This window comes from Panicum virgatum, chromosome 9N (assembly GCF_016808335.1).
Source record: "Panicum virgatum strain AP13 chromosome 9N, P.virgatum_v5, whole genome shotgun sequence".
Classification (NCBI taxonomy): domain Eukaryota; kingdom Viridiplantae; phylum Streptophyta; class Magnoliopsida; order Poales; family Poaceae; genus Panicum; species Panicum virgatum.
This window is the reverse complement of record NC_053153.1, coordinates 15,502,200-15,526,735: the sequence shown is the minus strand read 5'-3', so window position 1 is coordinate 15,526,735 and position 24,536 is coordinate 15,502,200. Positions and strand designations below refer to the sequence as shown.

Sequence of the window (24,536 nt, the reverse complement as noted above, 5' to 3'; positions counted from 1 at the left end):
TCATGCAATCCAGCTTTTTGTTACGCAGCACAAGCTTTGGTTATTTGTATTTTTATTTCTAGTTTAGGTGTAACAGGTATGTGTCAGGTCAGCTAGTCAGAGCTTTTCGGCTGTTCCAGGTGATGAGAGGGCTTGAAGTTCTTTTTTCCCCCTTCGAACACGAACACTTACAAATTCAAGCAACGACATGGAGCCGTCGAGCACCTTGCACTCATGGAAGGCCCTGTTGGTGGCTTGCTCAGCTGCTTTGTCAACCATGGTAGTTGGCAGTTGCTCCGGTGCTGAGCTCTGGTGCTCATAAGAACAAAAACTGTCGCTGCTGTTGGCCTCCCTAATGGAAACTTATGCTATGATCTCTTCTTCTTCTTCATTTTTTTTTTTTGATAAAATGCTATGCTATGCACTCTTCTGGCCCCCGTGTGAGACAAACCGAACTTGCTGACCCAAATAATCGACTACGGCGGCAGTCCGGTGGTCGGCACACACCTAGGTAGGTTCAGTGCGCAGACTCATAAAGACAGGAGACTAGGTAGGTTCAATCGCATCATGTGCAGTTTGATATTTCCCTACAACATAGCAGGCAATCATTATCATGTCATCGCTAAACAACTTTACAAATATAGATGAACGGCTACTATTACAAGTTCTTCCTTCAGCAGCTCCGGGCTCAGATGCGGCGGAGAGACGCCAATCGCCGCTCCAGATCGTCAACTTCTGCAGAGGATTCTGGCGGTGCCGCCACGTTTCTTGCAGGAGCCGCAGCATTTCTGCAGTACGACAATTAGTTTAGGAAGGTTAAATGGGAAAGGGGTTAGCACGCAAGGCCAGATTTTGAACAGTATGGTGTTGTCAGTTGTAACTTCATTTGCATACCGTGCTTGGCTGTTGTCAACTTTCTTGTTAGTTGCTCCGATGCGACCTTTAGGAGCCGAAGAAAGCTGCATTTTCACGAAAGTATTGGAAACAGTAGGGTCAGAATTAAGACACTCAGTATCTGCAACCCATGTATTGAAAGAAAGCATACCTGAGAAGCCACATCGACACCGATCTCGTCAAGGACCTGCATACCCGACAGAGGGTGGATGACAAGGTGAGCCAGTATACAATGGATGAATTCCATGGTGTAGTGGAAATCAAAGCAGAATTCCTGACAAGCTGGTATCTGAAAACTTTGGGTTACCTGGTTTGTAAGCTCTTCTGTTTCCTCTTCCGCCTCATCTTTGTCGAGTGTTTCATCAATGGCATCGGACATCATTTCAAGCTGCATGGAAACAGTCATTTCAATGCGAGACAGCTATAAGCCTACAAACATTCTTTAAACATGCCGGACCAAACATCTGATATAGCATTCAGAACTCAGTTACCTCTGAGAAAAGATTAACCACTTGCTATCATATTTTATATTAGTTTAGCACACTAGCAAGTTCCAATAATGTAAATGACATGAAGAAGGAAATACTTTTAGGATGCAAAGAGGTTCTGCTAGCTTGTGAACAGCTAACTGTTTTACATCAGTGGTCACGAGCTTGCAAACGTGACGAGACATATCGGTCAGAATGCAGGACCAAAACCACATACATAGAATTGGATATGTTTTACAATGCTTTTGCAGTGCTCTAATTCATCCATACGTATAGCAAATAAGTAGACTGAGCATGAATTATATGACATAAGACTTCCAGCTTTGAACTTTGAAGTAAAATAAACAAGCCAGCATAGTGTCAATGTTAATACCGTCATGTCCAACTGAGTTGATTGCTTCTGGAATTCTTTCATGACCTTTATCTGTTTCGCCGGCTCCATTTGCTGAAATGTGCAGTGAAGTTCACTTAGAAGATAGTCTAGCAATTGTTCACAAGCAGATTTTCTTAAGAGGATGATACTGGACAACAGCTAACATGGCTGTCTTTCATCATACCTTATTCATTGCTGCCATCGCTTTGCTTGCACCTTTCATTCCAGCAGAGATTGAGGTACCTGCATACATTGCCTGAATAAAGAATGGATATGTTAATCTCAAGTTAGTCTTGTCCACAAGCAGAACAGCTTTTTTCTAAAGAAAAATAATCATAAGGTAGCCATGCCTGTGTGTGAGTAGCTACTCCACGAATCTGTGCCCGTGAGCCTTGCAAATTGAGGATCTGTTGCCTGAGCCTGACAAGTTGCCGAGCTAATATTTTGGTTGCCGCCTTGAGAAATCCAGATCATCTATTGTCAGAACATAGGATGAAGAAAATAGGGGTCCAAAGATTTCCCACAACTTCAGACTCACCTCATTTCCAGTCTTGGCAGTCTTCTTTATCTCTGCAACCAGCTTCTTCTCCATGATTACCATTATGACATCACCAACCGGTCAATTTAATTTGCACATAGATAGTTGGGCCTTTTGCTGGGCCTGAATTGACAACGAACAAATATCCTACCATTGTATCATCCAAACTGATAAAAAAATTCCTATATTAGGGGAAGTTGAAATTAACTAATAACAAACAGATGCCCAAGACAGCTACACTGTATAACACATTCACACTCCTCTAGACCGAAGACATTTGTTTTTGCACTCTCAGCTCATGAGGAGGCTAGCATAAGGACACAAGGAAGTCGGGCTTCTGCTTCTAGATTGTGGCTAGAGCTTGGTAGGCGGGAGTCATTATATTGTGTCAAACAATCGGACCTACCAGCAAGACTCATTCTAAGAACACAGCACTGAGTAGTAAAAATTGCATCTTGAAGTTAACAGACAATGGCAAATTTAATACAACAATACTCATCCCTCTGCTCAAATTGTACTAGTTATATTTATATGTTTCAGAACAGTGTACCGCATACCTCCATTTGCAGGGAGCCAATCTCTCGCTCAACTCCTAAAATATGTAAATAGAGAATCACTGTCAGAATAATTGGCACATTGCCAACAGTATTGTGAATTCTGTAACCTAATTTGAAACTTAAACAGCTGTGCAATCTAATTTGTGAACTTAAAACAAGAGAAAGCATCAAAATATCCACCAATGTCCCAAATTCGTGAACTTGTACCGTTCTGATCCAATATAACACAGGACGAATAGCCAATGTGGCAACAACTGCTGATCTTTTAGCATCAGTGGAGAGCAATACAAACTAAACAGCTGCTGCCTAAGCTCCATTCTATTTGAAACTGAATGACAGGATAGCTGAATCAAATTTGTGCAAGTCTGTAACTAGTTATGAAATGCCCACCTATGTCCCAAATTCGTGTAATTGTGCAAATGTGTCTGATTCAGTAAAACACAGGGCGTGTGGCAAATGTGCCATAACAATTCGCAAAAACCTTTCAACCCCTTGATTCGAAAGTATATATAGAGAGGGAAAATTGTTCTCACCCCGTGTGGCGACCGCCATTTCACGTTTGCTGGTCCTGAGAGCCTCTGCAAGCGACAAATAAACATCACATCAGCAGCAGTAAGTTCAGCGGGCCAAGCTTGTGATCCGCATTCCCCGCCACGAATTTTGGGAGAAGAACCTCCACAACGCCCCCCTAACACGAACCCTTGGTTCCTCCCTCCCCCGCAAAAATGCACGAGCCACCCGCCCGCCCTAAAACCCTAACCCCCACGAGGCTACCCAAATCACTGAACAAAAACCCTCCCTCCCTCCTTCCGCCGGAAATCCATCGAAGGCCTCGCCTCCGAACTGCAGGAACGACCACTTGCGGCCCGAATCACCGAAGCTCAACAGCAGATCGCGCCAAATCGACGGGTAAAATCCCCCAAATTCGGCGAACATCACGCTAGAACCCCCACCCCCGCGAGGCCGGGGCAAGGGAATCCAAGGGCGATTAAGCGCACCTTTGGGGTCGACCTTCTTCTTGAAGATGTTCATGGCTGCGGGATCGCTGGGGAGACCACCGAGCGCCCGCAGACGGGTACCAGAGCAGGAGCAGGGCCGCCCTCAGTGTGCGTGGCTCCCCCTCCCTCGCGCTGCAGATTTGGTCGCAGGAGAGAGAGAGAGAGAAACCACCACCGCGCGGCGCGTGCTGTGCTCGTGGGCGAGAGGGGAGGAGGTGGGGAAGTCGGCGCCGCGCGAGCCCAACGGGGGAGTGTCAGTCGCCTGCCGACCCAACCCATCTTTTAGGTCACTGCAGGAGGCTTTAGTAGCCGTTGCGGACGGGAAAACGACGCGCCGCGCTAGGCGCACGTGGCCCCGTTCTCGCCCCGGACATGGCGTCTGGGGTCCACGGAAAGGTGGGACCTTTGTGTCATGTGAGCGACCTGGAGGAGTAGTGTATGGGGTTTTCTGGAGCGGGAGACCCGCGCGCAGCGCCTTGGGATTGGACGAACTACCCCCACTCCTCCCTGTTTTCTCTCATTTTTCTTTTCCTATGTATATTTTGTTACCAATTGTTTTTTCTGCGAAATTATGGTACAAATTGATTTTCTTCCTTGTATGCTGGGGGAGGAGGTAATTTTGCTGACAAGTGACCGCATCGTCAATATGTTCCCTTAATTTTGTGGGTAGAAGAAAGTAGGATCTCATTACCTTTTGTTAGTTACCTATTTCGATTTTCCAGAACTATTGCAGCTTGGTAATAAGCTCATAATATCACAACATGGAGTAACGACCCGTAAAAAAAAGTCGTGATGACTACGTAATTTTTTTTTTGAGAAAAACCGGGATAGTATTTCATTTAAGGATTTGGTGATTACAGCTCATACAAAGACATCCTTGATAAAAATTAAAAATACATTCAGGTCCTTGTAACCATCTCCCGGTGTTCCTCGCCACGACGACCGGAATCCATGGTAACTTTTAATCGCTGTCTTGAATAGCACATCCACGACATGCTTTCTTGGCACTGAACGCCCCGGCTTCCAAAGATGGCCAGTGGTATTGGCCATCGCATCGCCAGCCTTTGAGAAATCAAACACCCCAGTGGCTGCCAGAATTCGCAGCACGCCGGCCGACGAAACACCCAGCAGGGGAGCTGAAGCACCAAAGCAGGTGGTAGGCAGAAACCAACCCGGTTTCATCGAGTCGGTAGATACAAACCTCCAAAAGAAGACTCCTTGGAGGTACAGAAATCCGGTGAAAACAACACTGGCAAAAGCATCGAAGAAACTACCGGCGAAGAAAAGGAAGGGACAAAAGGCGGACTCAACCAGATCCAGAGGTACCAGAACTCCAAATCCGGCGAGCCCGAAGTCTTTACTGGTGCCGTCGCCGCCAGCGAAGTCGGGGAAGCCGCCGTAGATGCCGGAGTCGTCCTCCGCACGCCCACGACGTCGCCCGCTGGAGACGGAGCCCAGGAAGAAGAACCCTTGCCTCACCGCCCAGGACGAGCACGCCGCCGTCCCAGCCACAACAGCCACCCGGCCCCATCCGTCGCATAGCACCTGTGCACCACGGACGAACGCGGCTTCAAGCCAGGAGCGGGTGACGCCTGGGCCGAGCACGGCCACCGAGCCGCCGCCACAGAGGACAGCGCCGCCGAAGACGACAGTGAACATGAGGGCGAGAAGAACCCTAACTTAATTAACCAAAGCCTAATAAGTACGGGTATATACAAATCCTCCGTCGATTCAACCAACCCCCTCGACCTCCGACGCCGGCGAGGGCGCCAGAGACAAGGGCGACGGCGAATCGACGGGGAGACTCGAAATCGCCCCTGGTCGCCGCTCGCACTGTAGCAGCTGTAAGAGACGAGAAAGAGGAAGAAACTCATACCATGGCCAGAAAGGATGTGTGGAGTGCTCTACTTGTTCTGTTCCAAAGGCCCAGGAAAAATAGTGGTCTGCCATGGGATGGGAAATTACATGGCCCAAGTTTAATATTTTGCATACTGAACATGATCGACATACATCAGTATGTACGCCAGGGGCAGCAGCAGGCATTAGGTGGTTATTGGATCGGATTTGGGTCAGGGCATGCATGCTAGCGTTTCTCTCGCGCGGACGCACACGCAACTCACAAGTGCGCTGCCCCTTCCCAGATGCTAAGCGGCCCGGACAACCGTGCTCGTTGACGAATCTGTGTACACAACTTGCCATATCATGTGTTGACAATGTCGGGCGACAGTTCATGTTGGGCACCACACATACTAGTAGAACCGACGACAATGGCTTCATTTCAGACGGGCAAGATGCCTAGCTTGATGCCTGCTGCCGCCTGCTACTGTGACATGTCCAACAAACAGCATCAGGCTGCTTAATATACTACTCCCCAGCTCGCCACAAAAATTCTAGCGGCCGGGCACATTATTGTTCTGCCAACGATATGTATCGATGCCCAACTGACAGGAACGATTGGCATCTGTATCGGTGCCCGGCCGCATTTTCTTTTGTGGGAACTAACGCAGCGTCGGCTTTTTCAGGCAGGCAGGTAGGTAGAGCTCCCAACCAAGGTTCACCAAATCGTCGGTAACCGGTCCGGTTTAGTCCGGTATAAAACCGGTCCGGTTTGGTCCGGTATGAAACCTGTCCAAATTCAAATTTTAAATTTGAATTCAAAAAAAATGAAAAAATTCCAAAAAAATCCTAAAAATACTTCAAGTTGCAACGAATCTAATGGTGTCAAATTTTCTCAAAAATTCGTTCGTTTAACATACTTTTCTGGCATTTAAAGTTAAAACAAAAAAAAAGAAAAGAGAAAAAATGAGACGGCCCATTAAGGCCCACTTGGTAAACCGGTCAAACCGGCCGGTAAACCGGTCTAACCGGCCGGTATACCGGTTACACATGTGATTTTAAATTTGAATTTGAATGCAAACCGGTCAAACCGGCCGGTAAATCGGTCAAACCGACTGGTAAACCGGTGTAACCGGTCGGTATACCGGTACGAACCGATTGAACTGAGTTTTTTGAATTAAAATTTAAATTTGACCGATTTGTACCAGTAACCGGTCAAACCGGTCCGGTAAATCGGAACCGGACGCCGGCGGTTAGGTCCGACCGGTCGGGAAATGAAACCCTGCTCCCAACTCGAGAGTCCAGAACTGCAAACCATACTGTGCGCGCCATTTGCTTCTCGTATCGACGAAAGCCCGTGGCAAGAGCCGAGGAGAACCGACCCACGCCGGAGATACGACGCGACCAGAGCCTGATGTTTCCTCGCGTGCGGAAAACCGCACGGGCATCGCGCGCCAGATCCGGCGCCGACGCCGCCGGCCCCAAAATGCATTCACCAACAGCGCATTTATCCGCAGGCGTCCCCCGCATCGCAAGCGCCAGGGAGAAAGTGCGGCGCTGATGGATGCGCGCGGGCCGGCCGTGATCCGCCACAGGCCATCAGGCCCTCACGCGATCGCCGCTGTCTCGCCATCCGGGGACACCACCCTGATCCCGATCCCGGCGGCGATCCCCGCACGACCCCACGGCGAGCGACGTGCCAATGCAGGCTGGCCCGACCCCTCCCGTGATCTCAGCTTTCTCACACTGGCTGCTGGAGTCCGTCGGGGCCCTGCGGGGAAGCTTCCCGGCACCGTCGGGTGCGGCGAGGGAGGCGACCCATCCAGCGGGGCAGGGCATTGGATTCGACCCTTCCTGCCACCTTCGCTTCGCGCCGCCACCACCAGTCGATCCAAGCCCCAATGGGCAATGGCCACGGGCGTCCGTACGCCAGCTGTCGGGCGCCGCTACCGGCGCGCGCAGCCCTTCGCGGTAGCTGAACTGTGCTGCGCCCCGCCGCTATAAAAGGCTCGAGCTAGAGTGGACTAGGACGCGTCGATCGCTCTCGCATCACGAGCTATCCGCCAGCTAGCTCGCTCTACTCTCTAGTTCTGGACTTCCGACCTTGTTGCCGCGGACCTGTGAGATCGATGGAAGCGTACGCAGCAATGGCTTCACCGCCAGCAATAGCCATGGGCGTCGACAAGCTCAGCTACGAGATCTTCTCCCTGCTCGAGAGAAAGTTCCTCTTCGGCGCCGCCAATGGGTGCCTGTCCTCCGGCCCCGGGACGCCGGCAAAAGCGATTTTTGACGGTGGACGCGTGCGGGTGCTGACCATCGACGGCTGCGGCGCGGGCGCCGAGGATGCGCTCCTGGCCGCCGCGGCGCTCGCCAGGCTCGAGGCCGGGCTGCGGGAGCAAGCCGGGGACCCCGACGCGCGCGTGGCCGACTTCTTCGATGTCGCGGCGGGCTCCGGCGCGGGAGGAGTGCTCGCAGCGATGCTGTTCCTGAGGGGCCCCGACGGGCGGCCGCGGTACTCGGCCCAGGAGGCGCTCGCGTTCGTGGCCGGCAGCGTCAGGAAGAAGGAGGACTGCTGGGGCGGCCGGCGCGGGCGGTGGGCGAAGATATTCCGCGGCTCCCGGAAGTGCGACGGCGTTTTCCAGCGCCTGTTAGGCGACGCGACGCTCAGGGACACCGTGGCGCCGCTGCTGGTGCCCTGCTACGACCTCGCCACGGCCGCGCCCTTCGTGTTCTCGCGCGCCGATGCCGTCGAGAGCGACACCTTCGACTTCCGCCTCCGCGACGTCTGCGCCGCCACCTGCGCCGCGGGCCGCGCGGTCGCGTCTGTCAGGTCGGTGGATGGCCTCACGGCCATCGCCGCGGCGTCCGGAGGCGCGGCGGCCATGGGCAACCCGGCCGCCGCCGCCGTCACGCACGTGCTGCACAACAAGCAGGAGTTCCCCCTGGCCACCGGCGTCGAGGACATCCTCGTCCTCTCCATCGGCGCCGGCGCGTCCGCCACCGTCTCCTGCGGGTCGAACGCGCCAATGCCCACACGCTCGCCCTCCCCGCGCGATCTGGCGCGCGTCACCGCCGAGGGCGTCGCGGACATGGTGGACGAATCCGTGGCCATGGCGTTCGGGCCCGCGCGCGGAAGCAACTACGTGCGCATCCAGGCCGGCAAGGCGCCGGCCCCGCTCTGCGCGGGCACGGCGGCCGCTGCCGCGGGAGCGATGCTGGCGCAGCGGAGCGTGGAGTCCGTGCTGTTCCGCGGGCGGAGGCTGTCGGAGCGGACCAACGCCGAGAAGGTCGACGCGGTGGCGGCCGAGCTGGTGAGAGAGCAGGAGCGGCGGGGGCGCAGCCCGCTCCCGAACGTGGCCATCAAGCAGCTCGCCACGCCGCGGCTGTCGTCGGCGACCACCGCGTCGTCAGGCACCACGACGGCGAGGACCGCGTCGTCGATGCCGTCACCGGCGTCGTGGGATTCACGCCGGTAGCGAACTACCTAGGCCGCCGCCGCGGCGCGACGAGGATCTACTGATCCAGTGTAGTACATGCTAGACATGCCATTAAGGAACTGACAATGCTACGACTACCAGAGTGATGAGTATTCTTTTGGGGCTGTCTCCGGTAATGAGCCACTGACATGCGGGATGCCCGTTTGGAATTCGGAAATGAATTTGCCTTGCGATGATATATCCCGTGAAATGTAGCGAAATGCAGCTGAGGTGTGCTCAAGAGGACGAGGACGAGACTTATTTTTTGAAGAAAAAACCTTTTTCGAAGAAGAGGACGAGAGTTCTCGCACATTGGCCTCGTTTGGTTAATCTATAAAAGTCTTTAGAACGAACTGTGACTATTAATTACGGTGTCAAATAAAGTCAGTTTACAAAACCAACTCCAGAACTCCCGCTAGAAACCTTGAAGAATCTAATGAGATTTTTCACCGCGCGATAGAGGATGGTCACTGCAGCATCAATGTAGCTAATCATCATTAGATTCGTCGAGAAAAGTTACACTCATCCTTGAAGAAATTTTGCAAATAAACTTTATTTAACCCGTCTTGCGTGCACTAGAAGTTTATATGTGTGGCCGTGTGTGCTTGGCGTCAGTGACCCACCCAGCTGCCGAGAGCAGTATGCCAGAGGAATGGCGTGCGCTCCGACCTTGGCTGCTGCACACAAGTAGCTGATTGGTCGATACAACATTACCGTGTCACCAGATTTTAAAACGGCACTTGACATGGATTTCCATTGATCAACACGCGAGCAGAGCGCACGTTGCGAATGCGAACGACTGGGGAATTGGTCATCACGTGCCCAGCGCCACGTACTACGCAACAAGTAGCGGCGCAAATCATTGGAGCCCAAGCGACAACAATGCATATCCGCAGTCCGTATGATTCGGTGTTGATCGGAGATCAAATCAGAAAATGCACGTAGCGCGGCCGCGAGGGCGCCATGTGCCGCCGCGCGCAGCGCAGGTGCCGACGAACTGGTGGTTGGTCATCGCCGCCGCGCGCCGGACGCATGCTAGCTGGAGGCTGCTGTGCCGCTTGGCGCCGGCAGCCGCGGGGCACGCCTCCGCGCGGCGATTTCGTCGCTAGCTGCCTAGCTCTCCCCCGCGGCGCAGATCACGGCGGAGGAAAGTGTAGTGGTGGCCGCCGCAGGAGCCCACTGCCCACGCCGGCCCGGCGTCCGTCCGTCGTCGCCTCGTCAGCAACCGAACCCGTGCGCGCGTGCAGTGCGATCAAAGTCAAACCAAACCAAGCGGCCGGCGGTGCCACGCGAGCTCCAGCTGTGTGGAATCCGGGACGTATTCGGCGTACATGCTAACATGCATGCACCAACGGGGCGCACAGCGATATGGAGATGATTTCTCCTTTATTTTTCTTTTTTCTTTTCAAATGACGTACATTTCAAAACGGAGGGAGTATTACTCAATTATAAGACGGAGCGGGGTACTAGCTGATGCTTGAACTGCAATTATGCGGTCCATAAGTAACTTTCTTTTCCTAGCGCGATTGAGTCATCTATGTGCGACACTTGTCCTCCCTGTCTAAAGGGAACTATCAGGCATGCGCATTGTTCTTGCCGACTTTGCTGATTTGCTCATTCATCCATCCAACTGACACAGACCATTGGGCTCTATGTATACACACACACACACACGTACGTGATGCCTCTAGGAAATGATATATTGATATATATAAATATATAATTCAGGTAACCATCGGTATGTGCACTCAAATCACAACGTGTGCAGGCTTATTCCGCGTTTGCAAGCGTACACATTCCCGGCCGGCAAGATTAGGCGCCTTTGGATAATATAGGAATTTATTTAGGACAGGGTTACTCAAAGAGAGGGATCGGAGTCATACTAGATAGGTCTTGTTAGGCATGCATGCCATTGAAGTATTAAACTAGTATCTACTCCACTCTACTCTTTCTTGCAGCATCCTCTTGGTTTCTTCGATCTGCTGTTGGGTGTAAAAAAAAAACTTGACTTGCGGGGGTAAGACCGCCCCCACGGCATTGTTTGAGAGGTAGAATGACATTCTCACAGCAGGCCAAGAAAACCCCCGAACCCCTGCCCCACCCATACACGGGGGCCCGTCGCCTTGTGAGTTAGGCCGGGCTCCACAGTGCTTTGGACATTAGGCAGGCGATGGGGTTTTTTTACCCGCAGGCGGAAATTCGTCCCGACCAGGGATCGAACCCACAAACTGCGGGGTACCACCGGACTGCCGTGACCAACTGGTCCGACATCCTTTGGCATCTGCTGTTGGGTGTAGGACTTGAGATAGAGAGACATCTGCCAGGCACTGCACTTTATTTTGATGGGATAGCGGGTGGCAAAGATCAGTTGTAGGGATGAGAGCTAGCTTAAGTGGCATGACGAAAGGCCGTGGAAAGTGCAGACGGCAACCACCAGCAAGCACCACACTGCCCGTATTAGGGCAGAACATGAGTACAAGACCCAGATACAAAGCACGCGCAACTGTACGCCGAGTCATTAGTCTTTGATCACCAGTCCTCTGATTTGTGATTCCAAGAGAGTAATTTGTCTGAGAGCAACTTTTTTTAAGAAATCTTAGGCATCAATAGTTTAGATTTTATATAGAACTAGGCGTATAGCCCGCGCATTTGTGCGGCTAGTATTGAAAATTCAAAAATTTGCATGTCGTTGTATCCTTACTTAAAGATTATACTATTTTTTTACCATGCATCATCCTATTTATTATCGTAAATTATGTCTTATTGTTGGTTAAAACAATTCAAATATGATATACCTATAATAATAATTTGATTTGTTGAGCTTTAATAATATTATGCATATAATTATTCTTATTTTCATTTTATTTTGATTGATTGTTGTTAGATTTAATTTTTATTAATAGTATATGTTTATAACTGATACATAGCTAAATGATATTTTATATTTAATTTTTCATAATGCCATTGGTGGGTGATTTTTAATTAGGCACAGGAGTATTTTAGGCTAATTTTTATCATAATGGCAGTGGTGGGTAATTTTTATTTTTCTATTTTTCTCCGATTAATGTGGGAATTTCTAGGCCTTGAGAGCGAATGTGGCGGCTCCATTTGTTGGCCAAATAATAAGATAATAGATGACAACACGAGACCAACATGCATTAGAAGTTTTGTTTGAAATCTTCTTTCATTAAGATAATATATGTTTATTGACGTGATTGGAAAAAAAATTATTAAAAGATGAACTGATTGCAAATCTTTATGAGGTTGTATCTGTTATTGAGCAAACATACTTCAAGGCAGTTGTAAGCGCATATGGGGGCGCAATTCCAATTCAGCGGTCGTGCGTTGCCACGCTTCATGGAGCGCGATTCCAGAGCCGCGACGGCCGCTATCTGCCCCTCTCCACGGGACAGCTAGGTTGTTTCTCCTTTTATTTTCTGTTTTTCTATATCCATAACAGCAAGTGTTATCATTATTTTCTTTCCAGATTTTTCCTGTTACCTTCCAATATATTTGAAGCTTTTCCCGATAACTTTTATATAGAAATTATACTAAAAATATTATACCGAGGATTTGTACTTAGAAGTTGTACCATGAACTTATGAATTTGTGCGTAAAAGGTTTGTGTGAGGAATCTTGCTGATAACATCATCACACAATTTGTGCTATAATATTATCTTCTATAAGTTATTTCGAAAAACTATACATTAAATTTGTATGTATCGTGAAAGTTGTACTAAAAAATTATTCCTCAAGCTGGTAGAAAAAAAATATAGGTAAAAATTATGCATATCATAAAAAGTTATGATGATAATTTATTCTCCACAAAGGTGCGCAAAAAGTTATACTAAAAATTTATACTTATAAATTATAAATTTTCAAAAGTAGAAAAATACGGGACAAAAAACTTTCTAGAAAATAAAAAGAAAGATTGCTGCCTGTCGGAGAATCGCCGCCGCAAGGCCTCCTGGCGCGCGCTCGCCGATTAGCAGGCCCCGTGGGGGTGACGTTTTGGTGACGCGGGTGCTTTGTGAGATCGAGAGTCCAAACTTGCAAGCACGTTTACAAAGCAGCTGTTAAGCGTGTAAAATCCGTGGTGTTATGCTCAGCCTCACGGACGCCGACGCCAGCTACCAGGCTTTTGCTGCCAAGTGGAGTGATGGGCAGAAATTCCTAGCACACGAGGGTGTCCGCAATGGCAATAGTACTAACTAATAAGTTTGCTAATGTGGAAGTGAGAGAGAAAAGAAAAAACTATTTTATACTATTGCACCCACATGCTCCTCTCATATATTCTTGAACTACGTGAAATATATTAGATATTTGCTCGTCGCTAATAACTACTCTTTCCCCTACATTTTTGTTGACACATCAGATTTAGCTAGCTAAATAGCTAATCTTTGCGGACGACCTAAGTATCTACTGTACTCCCTCCGTCCCAAAAAGAATGTAAATCTCACTTCTCGAAAAGTCAAATATTTTTAATTTTAACTAAATTTATATAAAAAATTACTAATATTTGTGTCTCCCAATTGATGTAGTTTAGAAATATGTTACATGATTAATCTAAATAATTTATATTATAATATATATTAGTACTATTAAGTATAAATTCGATTAAAATTGAAATTATTTGACTTCTCGAAAAACGAGATTTACATTCTTTTATGACGGAGGGAGTACAATATACCAGCTCTACTCCCACTTGTACTGCAACTGTACAGTGAGTGTGAGGCACACGGACACGGAAAGGGGTCCGGGTCCGAGCCCGAGGACGTACGGCATCACCTCCGGCGCTGCACGGTGCCGCCGCCTCCGGCACCGGCAGTGCCAGCGCACGCGATCGCCGCAGGTCCGCCGCTGTCCTGCCATCCCGATCGCGTCGGTGATCCGGCCCCACCGGGCGCCTGATTCCGCCGACGACCGGTGGCTAGCGTATCACGGCCGGTCGGGCCCATGCGCCAGTGTCGCACTGCAGGCCGCGCGGCTCGATCGGGCAGGAAGCTTCGCCGTCGGGTGCGCGTGCCCATCCGTCCAGCAAAGAGGAGTGGACGACGCTTCCTGCCACCTTCGCCCCCGATTGCGCCGTCGATCCCAAGCTCCGACGTCCGTACGCTAGCTGTCCGGTCAAGCTAGCGGGAGAGCGCGCGCGCCAGCAGTCTCTATAAAAGACCCCGGTTGGAACGCGTCCACCATCGCGGTCTCACTCGCATTCACGAGCTGCCGTTTACTCCTCTGTCGAGCTCGCGCAACCACTTCCCCTCGTGCGGCTTGCCTTTGCCTGCCAACGTGCCACAGCGAATGGAAGCCTACGCGGCAGCGGCGTCGCCACGGACGGCGGCCATGGGCGTGGACAAGCTCAGCTACCAGCTCTTCTCCCTGCTCGAGAGCAAGTTCCTCTTCGGCGCCGGCGCCGGCGCCGGGTGCCTGTCCTCCGGCCCCGGGACGCCGGCGCGGGCGTTCCTCGACGGCGGGCGCGTGCGTGTGCTGGCCATCGACGGCTGCGGCGCGGGCGCCGAGGACGCGCTCCTGGCCGCCGCGGCGCTCGCGCGGCTCGAGGCCGGGCTGCGGGAGCAAGCCGGGGACCCCGACGCGCGCGTCGCCGACTTCTTCGACGTGGCCGCGGGCGCCGGCGCGGGAGGCGTGCTGGCCACGACGCTGTTCCTCAGGGGCCCCGACGGGCGGCCGCGGTACTCGGCGCAGGAGGCGCTCGCGTTCGTGGCCGGCAGCGTCGGGAAGAAGGACGGCTGGGGCGACCGGCGCGGGCGGTGGGCGAAGATGTTCCGCGGCTACCGGAGCGGCGAACGCGTGTTCCAGCGCCTGTTCGGCGAGGCGACGCTCAGGGACACCGTGGCGCCGCTGCTCGTGCCGTGCTACGACCTCGCCACGGCCGCGCCCTTCGTGTTCTCGCGCGCAGACGCCGTCGAGAGCGACACCTTCGACTTCCGCCTCCGCGACGTCTGCGCCGCCACCTGCGCCGCTGGCCGCGAGCCCGTCGCCGTGAGGTCCGTCGACGGTCTCACGGCCATAGCCGCGGCGTCCGCGGGAGTGGCGGCCATGGGCAACCCGGCCGCCGCCGCCATCACGCACGTGCTCCACAACAAGCAGGAGTTCCCTCTCGCCACCAGCGTCGAGGACATCCTCGTCCTCTCCATCGGCGCCGGCGCCTCCGCGACAGCGTACGACGGGTCGAGCACGCCGATGCCCACACGCTCGCCTTCGCCGCGCGAGCTGGCCCGCGTCACGGCCCAGGGCGTCGCGGACATGGTCGACGAATCAGTGGCCATGGCGTTCGGGCACACGTGCGGAAGCAACTACGTACGCATCCAGGCCGGCAAGGCGGCGCCGGCGCCTCTGCGCGCTGACAGTGCGGCCTCGGCCGCCGGAGCGATGCTGGCCCAGCGGAACGTGGAGTCGGTGCTGTTCCGCGGGCGGAGGCTGTCGGAGCGGACCAACGCCGAGAAGGTGGACGCGCTGGCGGCGGAGCTGGTGAAGGAGCAGGAGCGGAGGCGGCGCAGCCCCCTCCCGAACGTGGCCATCAAGCAGGTCGGCACCCCGCGGCTGTCGTCGGCGACCACTTCGTCGTCGGGCACCGCGACGGCGAGGACAGCGTCGACGATGCCGTCGCCGGCGTCGTGGGATTCTCGGCGGTAGGCGTATTGGGTTAGTTTAGGCCGTGACGTGCTGACGATCCTGTGTAATGTGCGCATTGCATGCCACTGACAAATGCTAGGCGTGACGTGTGTTCTTTTGTTCTTTGCAAGAGAATTAGGCACGGGCGTGCGGGTTGCCAAGTTTGGGAATGAAATTTGTTCAACAGAATTTACCAGAATTAACGAGCACGAGTATTATTCTCCAAATGTTAAACTCACATGAGGAATCCAGTCCTCTCCCCATCAATTTTTTTTCTTGCTCCTCTCCTCTTCAGGAGGTCAGAGATGATCAGTGAGGTTCCATAAAAAAAGAGATGATCAGTGAGGCTAGCTAGACTAGACCTACAATTGAGACGTCCGGAAAGGCGGCACCCAAGCATGGACTAGGGGTGGGCATTCGGTTCTTCGGTTCGGTTCGGTTCGGTTCGGTTCGGTTCTTCGGTTTTCGAAGAAATTCGGTTCCTAGAAAATAGGAACCGATCGGTTCCAAGAAATTTCAGGAACCGAGTATTTCGGTTCTCGGTTCTTTCGGTTCGGTTTCGGTTCTAACCGAACTAACCGAATTTTTTTACCGAAAGCTAAGATAACAAGAAAAATATACATGTTCTATAGCAAATTTAGACAATACTTCCTCTACTTTAGAGAATAATAATTGAGAAGAGAACAATAACAATATAGTAAGAGAAATACATGGCAATTGAAGTATGATACATCACATGTAAACTAAATATACTCTTACAAAATGCAAAGTTTATGTAATTCGGTTATTTCGGTTAATTCGGTTACCCGAGGGTAGGAACCGAATTTTTTCGGTTATTTCGGTTCTTCAATATCTGGAACCGAACAAGGAACCGAATTTTTCGGTTCCGGTTATTTCGGTTTCGGTTCCGGTTCTTTCGGTTCGATTCTTCGGTTTCGGTTAAATTTGCCCACCCCTAGCATGGACCATGGCTGCGGAGAGACAGAGCATTTAATCCGCGGCCTAACTAGATTAGCAAAGTAGCAATGGCAGAGCTTATGAGGTCTAATAAGTGACTCTTAGATGCACCTTTACTTTTTTTAGTTCAATTATTCGTAGTATTTCTCAAAAATAGAATCTCATTTTGAAGAAATATTACAAATATTTAAATTAAAAATAATTGAAGATGCATCTAAAAAATCATCCATTTGGACCCCTAGCACAGCTTGTGACTGCATCCACGGGCACAGGCTCCTACATCTAAAGCAAGTTCCAATCTTTGATTGTTATCTCCAAGAGCATGCGGCAAAGGAAGGTCTCCGCTCCAATGGTGCTTACGGAAATGAGTCCGGTGGGTCTTTTTTTGCATTGTTACGAGTGGATATTCTCTTATCGCGATATTTGCAATTGTTCCTACATATTTATGACAGGAAAAAAACACTAATCTACACCGACTGCCACTGCCAGCATATAGGAAGGAAGCGAAAAGCATAAATATTGCCAATGTAGCATCGTAGCTCGTACGTCTAGCTCTAGCGTCACAAATATTTTTGCCGACGTGGTTACGATTTTCTTATGGCACCTGGCAAGTTTTTCTGGAGTACGAGTAATATTTATGATCTCATTGCTGCAAATAGTGTAGCAAACTGCATTAGAGAAAATTGAGAGCTGAAGTTTATACTAGTAGGTTTTGCAACGGTGGGAGTGCGCTGCAGCTGCGAACGGTCGGGCGCCCCAAGTGGTTAGTCCGGACCAGCCAGCGCTGGCTGGGCTGAATCTAGTGTAGCTAGAGTAGATACGAGAGACAATGGTAACAAGCCACCACTGTGTAACGGTCATCAGCCCAACCAAAAATGTCCAGCCGAACAGGAAGTAGTCGCTCTCCAAAAGGTTCGGGATTCGAAATTCATGTGTAACGGATTAGTCTTCTCTCAATCCATTCATATAATAGTTGAGCTCTTCACTATTAATATATGGCCCACTTATTCCTTTCACAAATTTTCACAAATTTTTTGGTTCTTGTGTATAAACGGGCTGTAAGTTTGCAGCCCACCTCCCTTCTCTTTCCTCTTCTTTCTCCTCCACCTCATCATTCAACCAATTTACAACTCACTATAATATTTGCTCTTAGGTTTGTCTTAATGAAAAATGATGGGATCTATCCCATCGGTTGAGTTTTGGGAGTGCGCTGCAACTGTTGGTCCCATAAAATTCTACACTAGCATTCAGATTCCACCCAGCTGGAGCCTGTCGCCTAGTAGGGACGAGCCGACGTCCCTCTGGTTTGACCGGCAAGCACGCACGGGTGCCCCGGTGGCGGTGGTGGGTGCGGCGGCGACCACCACTTGGTCCGCACTTGTACGTGCCACATGGCAGGGCGCGTCGCTTGTACGAGTACGACCACCACTCCAGTGTACACGCGGCCAACCCACGGGTGTCAGTTGGGCTCGCGTACACCGTCGCTTTTGCGTCCGCACGACCGCATGTTCCCCGGTTCCGATCCAATCAGCGCCGCGCGCGGATGTGTCGGGGGCATCCTTGTCGCTGCTGGGCTGAGCTCCAAATCTCCAATGATTCCCAGCCGGTGGCGGCCATGATTTCCCACTCTCATCGCTGCCTGCCATGCCACGGCCTTGTTGGCCAAACCGGTGCTCCGTCAGTTGATCCTTTCGGCTTGATTGGTGCCCTGATGATTGGCAGGTTGATCATTATCTTATCTAGTGCCTCAACCATGTGTCCATAATAGCCATTTCCTGAAAGGGGAAAAAAACTGACGACAAATAACGGTATTGTTGATATTTTCATTTTTTTTTTGCGGGTTAAATTGCAGGGATGAGTTGGTCAGGGACCTTCTTTTATATATGCATAATGCATTGTACCATGTCAGTTATTGTAGACAAATATACAAGAACAGACATAAACGGTGGAACGAGCTAGGTATTAGCGTATTGCTACAACCTTCATGTTTATATACGTTGACAAATTGATACTAGAAATAGGTACACTATGTAATCTTCAAGCTTGCTTCTCTCAACAACTGTGATCATTACCAAAAAAAATCTCGGAAGAGCAAACTATCGAACAATCATTTGCTTTGTACCATACCACCGGCTAGCACTGAATTGCACGTACGTACACGCCAAAAAATCGTGTCAATTTCACGCAATAATAATGCTAGCATAAGAAAATGGTGGCCACTTCAACTTTAGGGAGGGAGGACAAGTGCCAGACTCGATTATCAGAAAACTGCTGCTAGTACAAAATCCACGAGTGACCTATAATCATCTATTGTAATCTATGGTTCGGTGGATTAGTCATTTGTCACACCAGTAGGCGGCAGAAGGCATCGGGGCATCATGCCCGTTTGAATTCAAGCAATTGTCGCTTACTACTGCCTAGTATGAGTGCGACACATCATGTTCGAGCTTTTCAGTTCAAATGACACAAGCGGTGTATGGAGCAATTAGTCAACGACTGCATTCTAACACTCATGCTTTCTTCACTTATAAAAGTCGAAGTCCGTCTCAGGCTTCTTCACATTGGTCCGGTAACCCTTCTCGAAGTCCTTTTGGAGGATGACATACCGGTTCTTGCGGACAGCATGCATCCCAGCTTCTTGACATATAGCAGCAATCTAAAAGGGCATTGATCAAATGTTAAAAAACACGTTAAATACCAAAGGTATGTCTAGATTACATTATCTGATGTATAACTTTCCATCAGAACATTTCATATCTATGTGCATGGCATAAGGAGGAAAGCAGTATAGCATTGCCCATAAAGAGTCAAAATTGAGAAGGTATTTGCATGAATTCAGCCATCAGCAGAAGTTTTCCACTCCTACTAATAAAAGATGAAAAGAGACATACATAATTTGCAAAAGGAACTGCATGATTACTATAATTAATATGACCAATAAATTAAAAAATCAACATGCAAACTGCTGCATCCCATCACATATTTATCCATTTAGAACATAGTTTTGCTCATGTAAGTTTAGTTCTCCTAAATTTACCGATTTAAAATTTAAACATAACCATAGTACTGAATGATTAAATTAAGAAGTCCAAATGAAAGAAGCCTCACATCTGCAGCACTGATCTTATCCGGTCTGGAAATAAAATCTTCCAAGTCAACCTCATCACTCAAGTTCATCTTGGCAGTACAGACCTGAAATGAAAGAACAGTCACTTACGACAGGGGTAAACAATCTAGCAATGGAGAAATTTCACACTCACTCTGGGGGTGACAGATGGATATGAAGCAACAAAGAAAATAAACCTTTAACTGAAACAAATACACAAACCATACCACAAACATATGACCTGTATATATTAACAGTTACCTTACGCTGTAAGAAATGAAGACAGCCTAAAGATGAGCATCTGCATCTGTGCAGCACTAGTTGGCAGTTGGCATGACATGATTCTAAAGGCTCATTGATCCCAAACCAAGAAAACCATGTGCGGTTTAATCAATTTGCACTGAGTCTCTTAATTGAAATGCTCAGAATTGGTAGATATGTGTTGTGCTTTGCTCCGCTGAAGCAATCCATTTGAAGTGTGATAATGGCACCAAGTGAAAGAACAAGAATTGATACCGCACTCGTTATAAAATCCTTCAAACTAACATGCAAGCTGTGGCACTTCACATACTACAAGCTTTCAGAAAACAAAACTTACTTGGAACACAAGCCTCTTCTGCCGTCGGTCAGGAACAGGGAACTCAATTTTCCTATCAAGTCTACCTGGACGCAGCAGAGCAGGATCTAGAGTATCTGCCCGGTTAGTTGCCATTATAACCTTCACATTTACTGTTTGATCAAATCCATCCATCTGAAACAGGCACGGGCAGATTATTAGAAGAGAACATATAATTTGTATCTTAGAATTTTCCCAAGTTGGCTCTTAAAGATGACAAATAATTTCTGACATTATAGTTTTTCATTTTTCCTCTTTCATCAGACCATAGAAGAAATTTACAAATTAGAATGAAGATAACTGAGATTTTCAAATTTAACTTGATGCAACTTTCATAGATTTCCCAGTTGAAAAAGGTTTGCTTGACCAATACAAGGTTTTCAAGATAAATGGACAAGTCTACTCGAATTTCTAAGATCACATTGATATCATAACCACAAGATTTACCTGATTAAGTAGCTCCATAAGAATACGCTGAACTTCTCGATCAGCACCAGTCTGAGCATCAAAACGTGCAGTGGCTATTGCGTCAACCTCATCAATGAATATGATAGCAGGGGCATTCTCCTTAGCCAAACGGAATACATCTCGAACCATCCTAGGGCCCTAAAAAAGAGTTGGATAATAAATCAGAACAGAAGCGATAAATCTGGAACCATAAGAATATGTATGATCATCAAACATACACATACAACTCGAAAGAAGTTGCTACCAGTTATTTGGCAACAAGTATGATCATCAAACATACACATACAACTTGAAAGAAGTTGCTACCAGTTATTTGGCAACAAATAGGAAGGGTACAAGTTCATATTATAATTGCGCCAACTTACCTCACCCAAGTACTTCTGTACAAATTCCGAACCAACTACTCGGATAAAAGCAGCAGTTGTGTGATGTGCCACAGCTTTGGCAAGCATGGTCTTGCCAGTACCTGGAGGACCAAACAATAGCACACCTCTTGGAGGATCAATACCAATTTGGTTGTATAATTCATGGTGTGTCAAGGGTAGCTCAACAGCTTCCCTGATCTCTTGCTTCTGGATATCACATCCTCCAATATCCTGAACAGAGTAAGAGAGCAGCGAGTGCCGAGTTGTTAAATATTCCATTTAGAATAAGTGACAACACGACAGGTTCAAGAATATGTCATGTTTTACAACACCCAGCATGCAGATCTCAGTCTCAAGATAAATAGAAATAAACTAGCAAAAATTAAGCTCTTAGCTAATTTTAAAATGACTCATGTCTAATTTTAAATATTTTATCAAATACTCTTTTTAGTAAGTTCTGATCATGATGTAAATAGCTCTTTGTAATCAATTGGCACAAGATAAAGAAAAAAGTAGCAGCTCATTGAGAGTTTCTTCATATTAAAAGCATATAATATAAAAATTCATCCCATCTTTATCCAATATTTTAATTATTTTTCAAATCATAAGATTATGTGATTAATATCACTCTATTGGTGGTGCATCAAGTGGAAAAAAATAATACTATGTTTGGGGTAACACCATAGTCACAAAGTTCCCGGGTCGAACGGATCGAGGAACGGGGTCGAGGTCGAGGGTCGAGACTTTGTAAAATTGTGGTACGAGGGGGGTATACCTCTTTGGAACAAGAACCCGAATTTTGGTACGTGAATCCGTGGCTAATGGGTCGATGACCCTGGGACGGTCCTAAGAGTCGAGAGTCGCGACCCCTATCAATTGAAATACTCCCCCTCCTCTCCTCCTCCTCTTTCAGCCCACACAACAGCCCAGCCCAACTCCCCTCCTCTCAGCCCATTAACAGCCCAGCCCAGCCCAACTCCCTCCCTCCCTCCCTCCCTCTCTCTCTCTCTCTCTCTCTCTCTCTCTCTCTCTCCCCTGGTGTGCTCCCGGCCTCCCAATCTCCTCTCTCCCGACGGCGCTTCTCTCTTCCCCTTCTCACTTCCCCCTGCGGATGGAGAAGCCGGTGCGCGCACAGGGCGGAGGACGGCGGCCGGAGGCCAGCGCGCGGTGGAGGCCGGCGGCCGGTGCGTGCGGCGGAGGACGGCGGCCGGCGGACGGCGCGAGAGGAGGCGGTGACGGCCGGCGTGGGCGCGGTGAAGGCCAACGGCCGGCGCGACGGACGACACGGCTGCGGCGTGTCTGGTAAGCCTACCTTCTTCATCTGCATGACTGCATCTCATCCCTCCTGAACCTGTGCGGCGACGGGGTGGCGACCCATCTTGAATCGGGACGTCGACCCCTATCGTCCCCGACCCGCGTATTGGGACGACGATCCGGGGTAATGGATCGCGGCATCGACCCCGAATTCTGTGACTATGGGTAACACTTCATGAACTATAACATAATTGCTTCAGTAAGTACTCACTATTACAAATCTTAATTATTAGTTCTAACAGAAACAAAGTTCGAAGATTTACTCCAGCATCATAGACACACTAGCCACTATGCAGCAAGACAGTAAATAATTATCAATCTATCTGAAGCATCTAACATATCAATGTTAAGTTGGTGTTTGGTTCATGTGGTTTGTCAAATACTCAAATCATGTTAGGAAAATTTGACTAGTCCTGTGGCCACAAATAGGCTTGTCACACTTTGCCACAACTAGCCGACCAAAGCTGGCACTAAAAGTCTTAAACTACTACGAATTTTACTGCTATCAATGGCATCAGCGAAGCCAGAGTCCAAACAGATGAATAATACTAGCATGGATGTCTAGGATTCGAAACAAACAGCAAAACAGCCATAAATTCAACAAGGGTTTGATGCAGATGAGAGAAATTCCAGCAGCAGGAACTCACATTGTAGGTGACGTTGGGCTTCTCCGACGAGCCGAGCAGCGAAATGCTGGAATCGGCCTCGGGCGGCAGCACGTCGACGAGCGCGTGGGAGTGGCGGTCGAGCGCGACGGACGCCGAGGGCTTGAGCTCCTCGCGGTCGATGGTGCTGAGGACCCGCACGTAGTAGGTGCCGCCGCTGGTGGGCCCCACGATGCCGTGGTCGGCGTCGACCATCTCCATGAACTGGCCGATCTCGAGCGGCGTCGCGCGGCACCGCTTGACCTCCTCCTTCACGTGCAGCTTCCCGCGCCTGAGGTTCCTGAGCTCGTCCTTGACGCAGTCCTCCTGGATCTCGATGAACTCCAGGGCGCGCTGGAGCGACTTGAGGCGGCCGTACAGGTCGTCGTCGTGGCCCTCGGCGGCGGCGGCGGCGGCCGGGTAGGACGGCGGGGGCGCCACCTGGAAGGCCGCGGCCGGAGGGGTCGGGGCGACGGCGACGGCCGACATCTCGGGCGGGGGAGGCGAGGGTTAGGGTTTCGGCGTGTTCGCGACGCCGCCGGTGAGATCGCCCACGGTGGGAGCGACGAATTTTCGTAACGTGAGTCGTGACTCGTGAGTCGAAAGAGGGGAACGCGGAGAGAATCATGGGGGGAGATTTCGGAGTTAGACCGTCCTCTAGATTAGAGAGAGTAAATGTACTGTTTGGAATTGTAGATACACTGTATAAATATGTGAGTAGCTTGGGAAACGAGGAGGAGGAGGAGCAAATTTGCTCTTGCCGTTGTGGATAACTTAGTCTGTCACCAATTTTTTCTATAGTACAAGCTAAGCTGTAGTATCTAAACTCACATATAAACATATACTGCACACACCTCACTCAACACCACCCTAAAAAACTAAGACCTACAACTTATTCTCTATTCTTGACTATTTATATGCATAGTAGGATCGGATAAGGACCACCTGTATCTCAAAGAAATAGAGAAACCCCCCCCCCCCCGTGAGAATCGCGGGCCGAGCAAACCTCGAACCCGCAACCGGCGGCTCGTGCCACTCGAGCCTTTACCGATACCGCTTGTTCTCAGTCCGTCAGACCGTCACCAACTTGTGTTGCAAGAAGAACGTTGCAGCGCAACTTATTTTCTTTTCTTTTTGAGAGGACGTGGACCTAAACCCCCTCGAAGCCTCGCATGGGCCACGAAATCACCTGGTCACGCGTCGTTACGAGGCCCTTTCAGCCCATAGAGGCACCAAGCCCAACCCATTTTTAAATTAAAAAAAAGCCCAACCCATTTGGCTTGATTCATCCTCG

The 24,536-nt window shown here is 49.8% G+C and overlaps 4 protein-coding genes across 5 annotated transcripts; 2 read left to right on the top strand and 2 right to left on the bottom strand.

Annotated features, from left to right (window-relative positions):
• Positions 1-512: 512 nt before the first annotated feature.
• Positions 513-4,109, bottom strand: LOC120691014 (vacuolar protein sorting-associated protein 2 homolog 2-like). Of its 2 annotated transcripts, XM_039973961.1 has the most exons (12): positions 3,953-4,103; positions 3,828-3,903; positions 3,363-3,407; positions 2,830-2,864; positions 2,273-2,323; positions 2,085-2,189; positions 1,919-1,990; positions 1,735-1,806; positions 1,181-1,261; positions 1,025-1,060; positions 874-938; positions 527-767 (listed from the first exon to the last, which is right to left on the bottom strand). In XM_039973961.1, exons 2-12 carry the CDS (start codon positions 3,859-3,861, stop codon positions 668-670), a joined length of 696 nt encoding a protein of 231 aa, XP_039829895.1. In that variant the 5' UTR covers positions 3,862-3,903; positions 3,953-4,103; the 3' UTR covers positions 527-667. The 2 variants fall into 2 exon arrangements, with proteins under 2 accessions (XP_039829896.1, XP_039829895.1); XM_039973962.1 differs by having other exon boundaries at positions 513-767; positions 3,828-4,109.
• A 3,595-nt stretch (positions 4,110-7,704) lies between these two features.
• LOC120692728 (patatin-like protein 3) lies at positions 7,705-9,337 on the top strand. Its single transcript, XM_039976112.1, has one exon. The coding sequence runs from the start codon at positions 7,793-7,795 to the stop codon at positions 9,137-9,139; it is 1,347 nt and encodes a 448-aa protein (XP_039832046.1). The 5' UTR covers positions 7,705-7,792; the 3' UTR covers positions 9,140-9,337.
• Positions 9,338-14,322: 4,985 nt separating this feature from the next.
• LOC120692727 (patatin-like protein 3) lies at positions 14,323-16,006 on the top strand. Its single transcript, XM_039976111.1, has one exon. It carries the CDS (start codon positions 14,441-14,443, stop codon positions 15,791-15,793), a length of 1,353 nt encoding a protein of 450 aa, XP_039832045.1. The 5' UTR covers positions 14,323-14,440; the 3' UTR covers positions 15,794-16,006.
• A 2,920-nt stretch (positions 16,007-18,926) lies between these two features.
• Positions 18,927-23,866, bottom strand: LOC120691620 (26S proteasome regulatory subunit 6B homolog). Its single transcript, XM_039974764.1, has 6 exons — positions 23,246-23,866; positions 21,285-21,515; positions 20,899-21,057; positions 20,434-20,586; positions 19,838-19,921; positions 18,927-19,385 (listed from the first exon to the last, which is right to left on the bottom strand). The coding sequence occupies exons 1-6, from the start codon at positions 23,729-23,731 to the stop codon at positions 19,251-19,253; spliced, it is 1,248 nt and encodes a 415-aa protein (XP_039830698.1). The 5' UTR covers positions 23,732-23,866; the 3' UTR covers positions 18,927-19,250.
• Between the last annotated feature and the right edge of the window lie 670 nt (positions 23,867-24,536).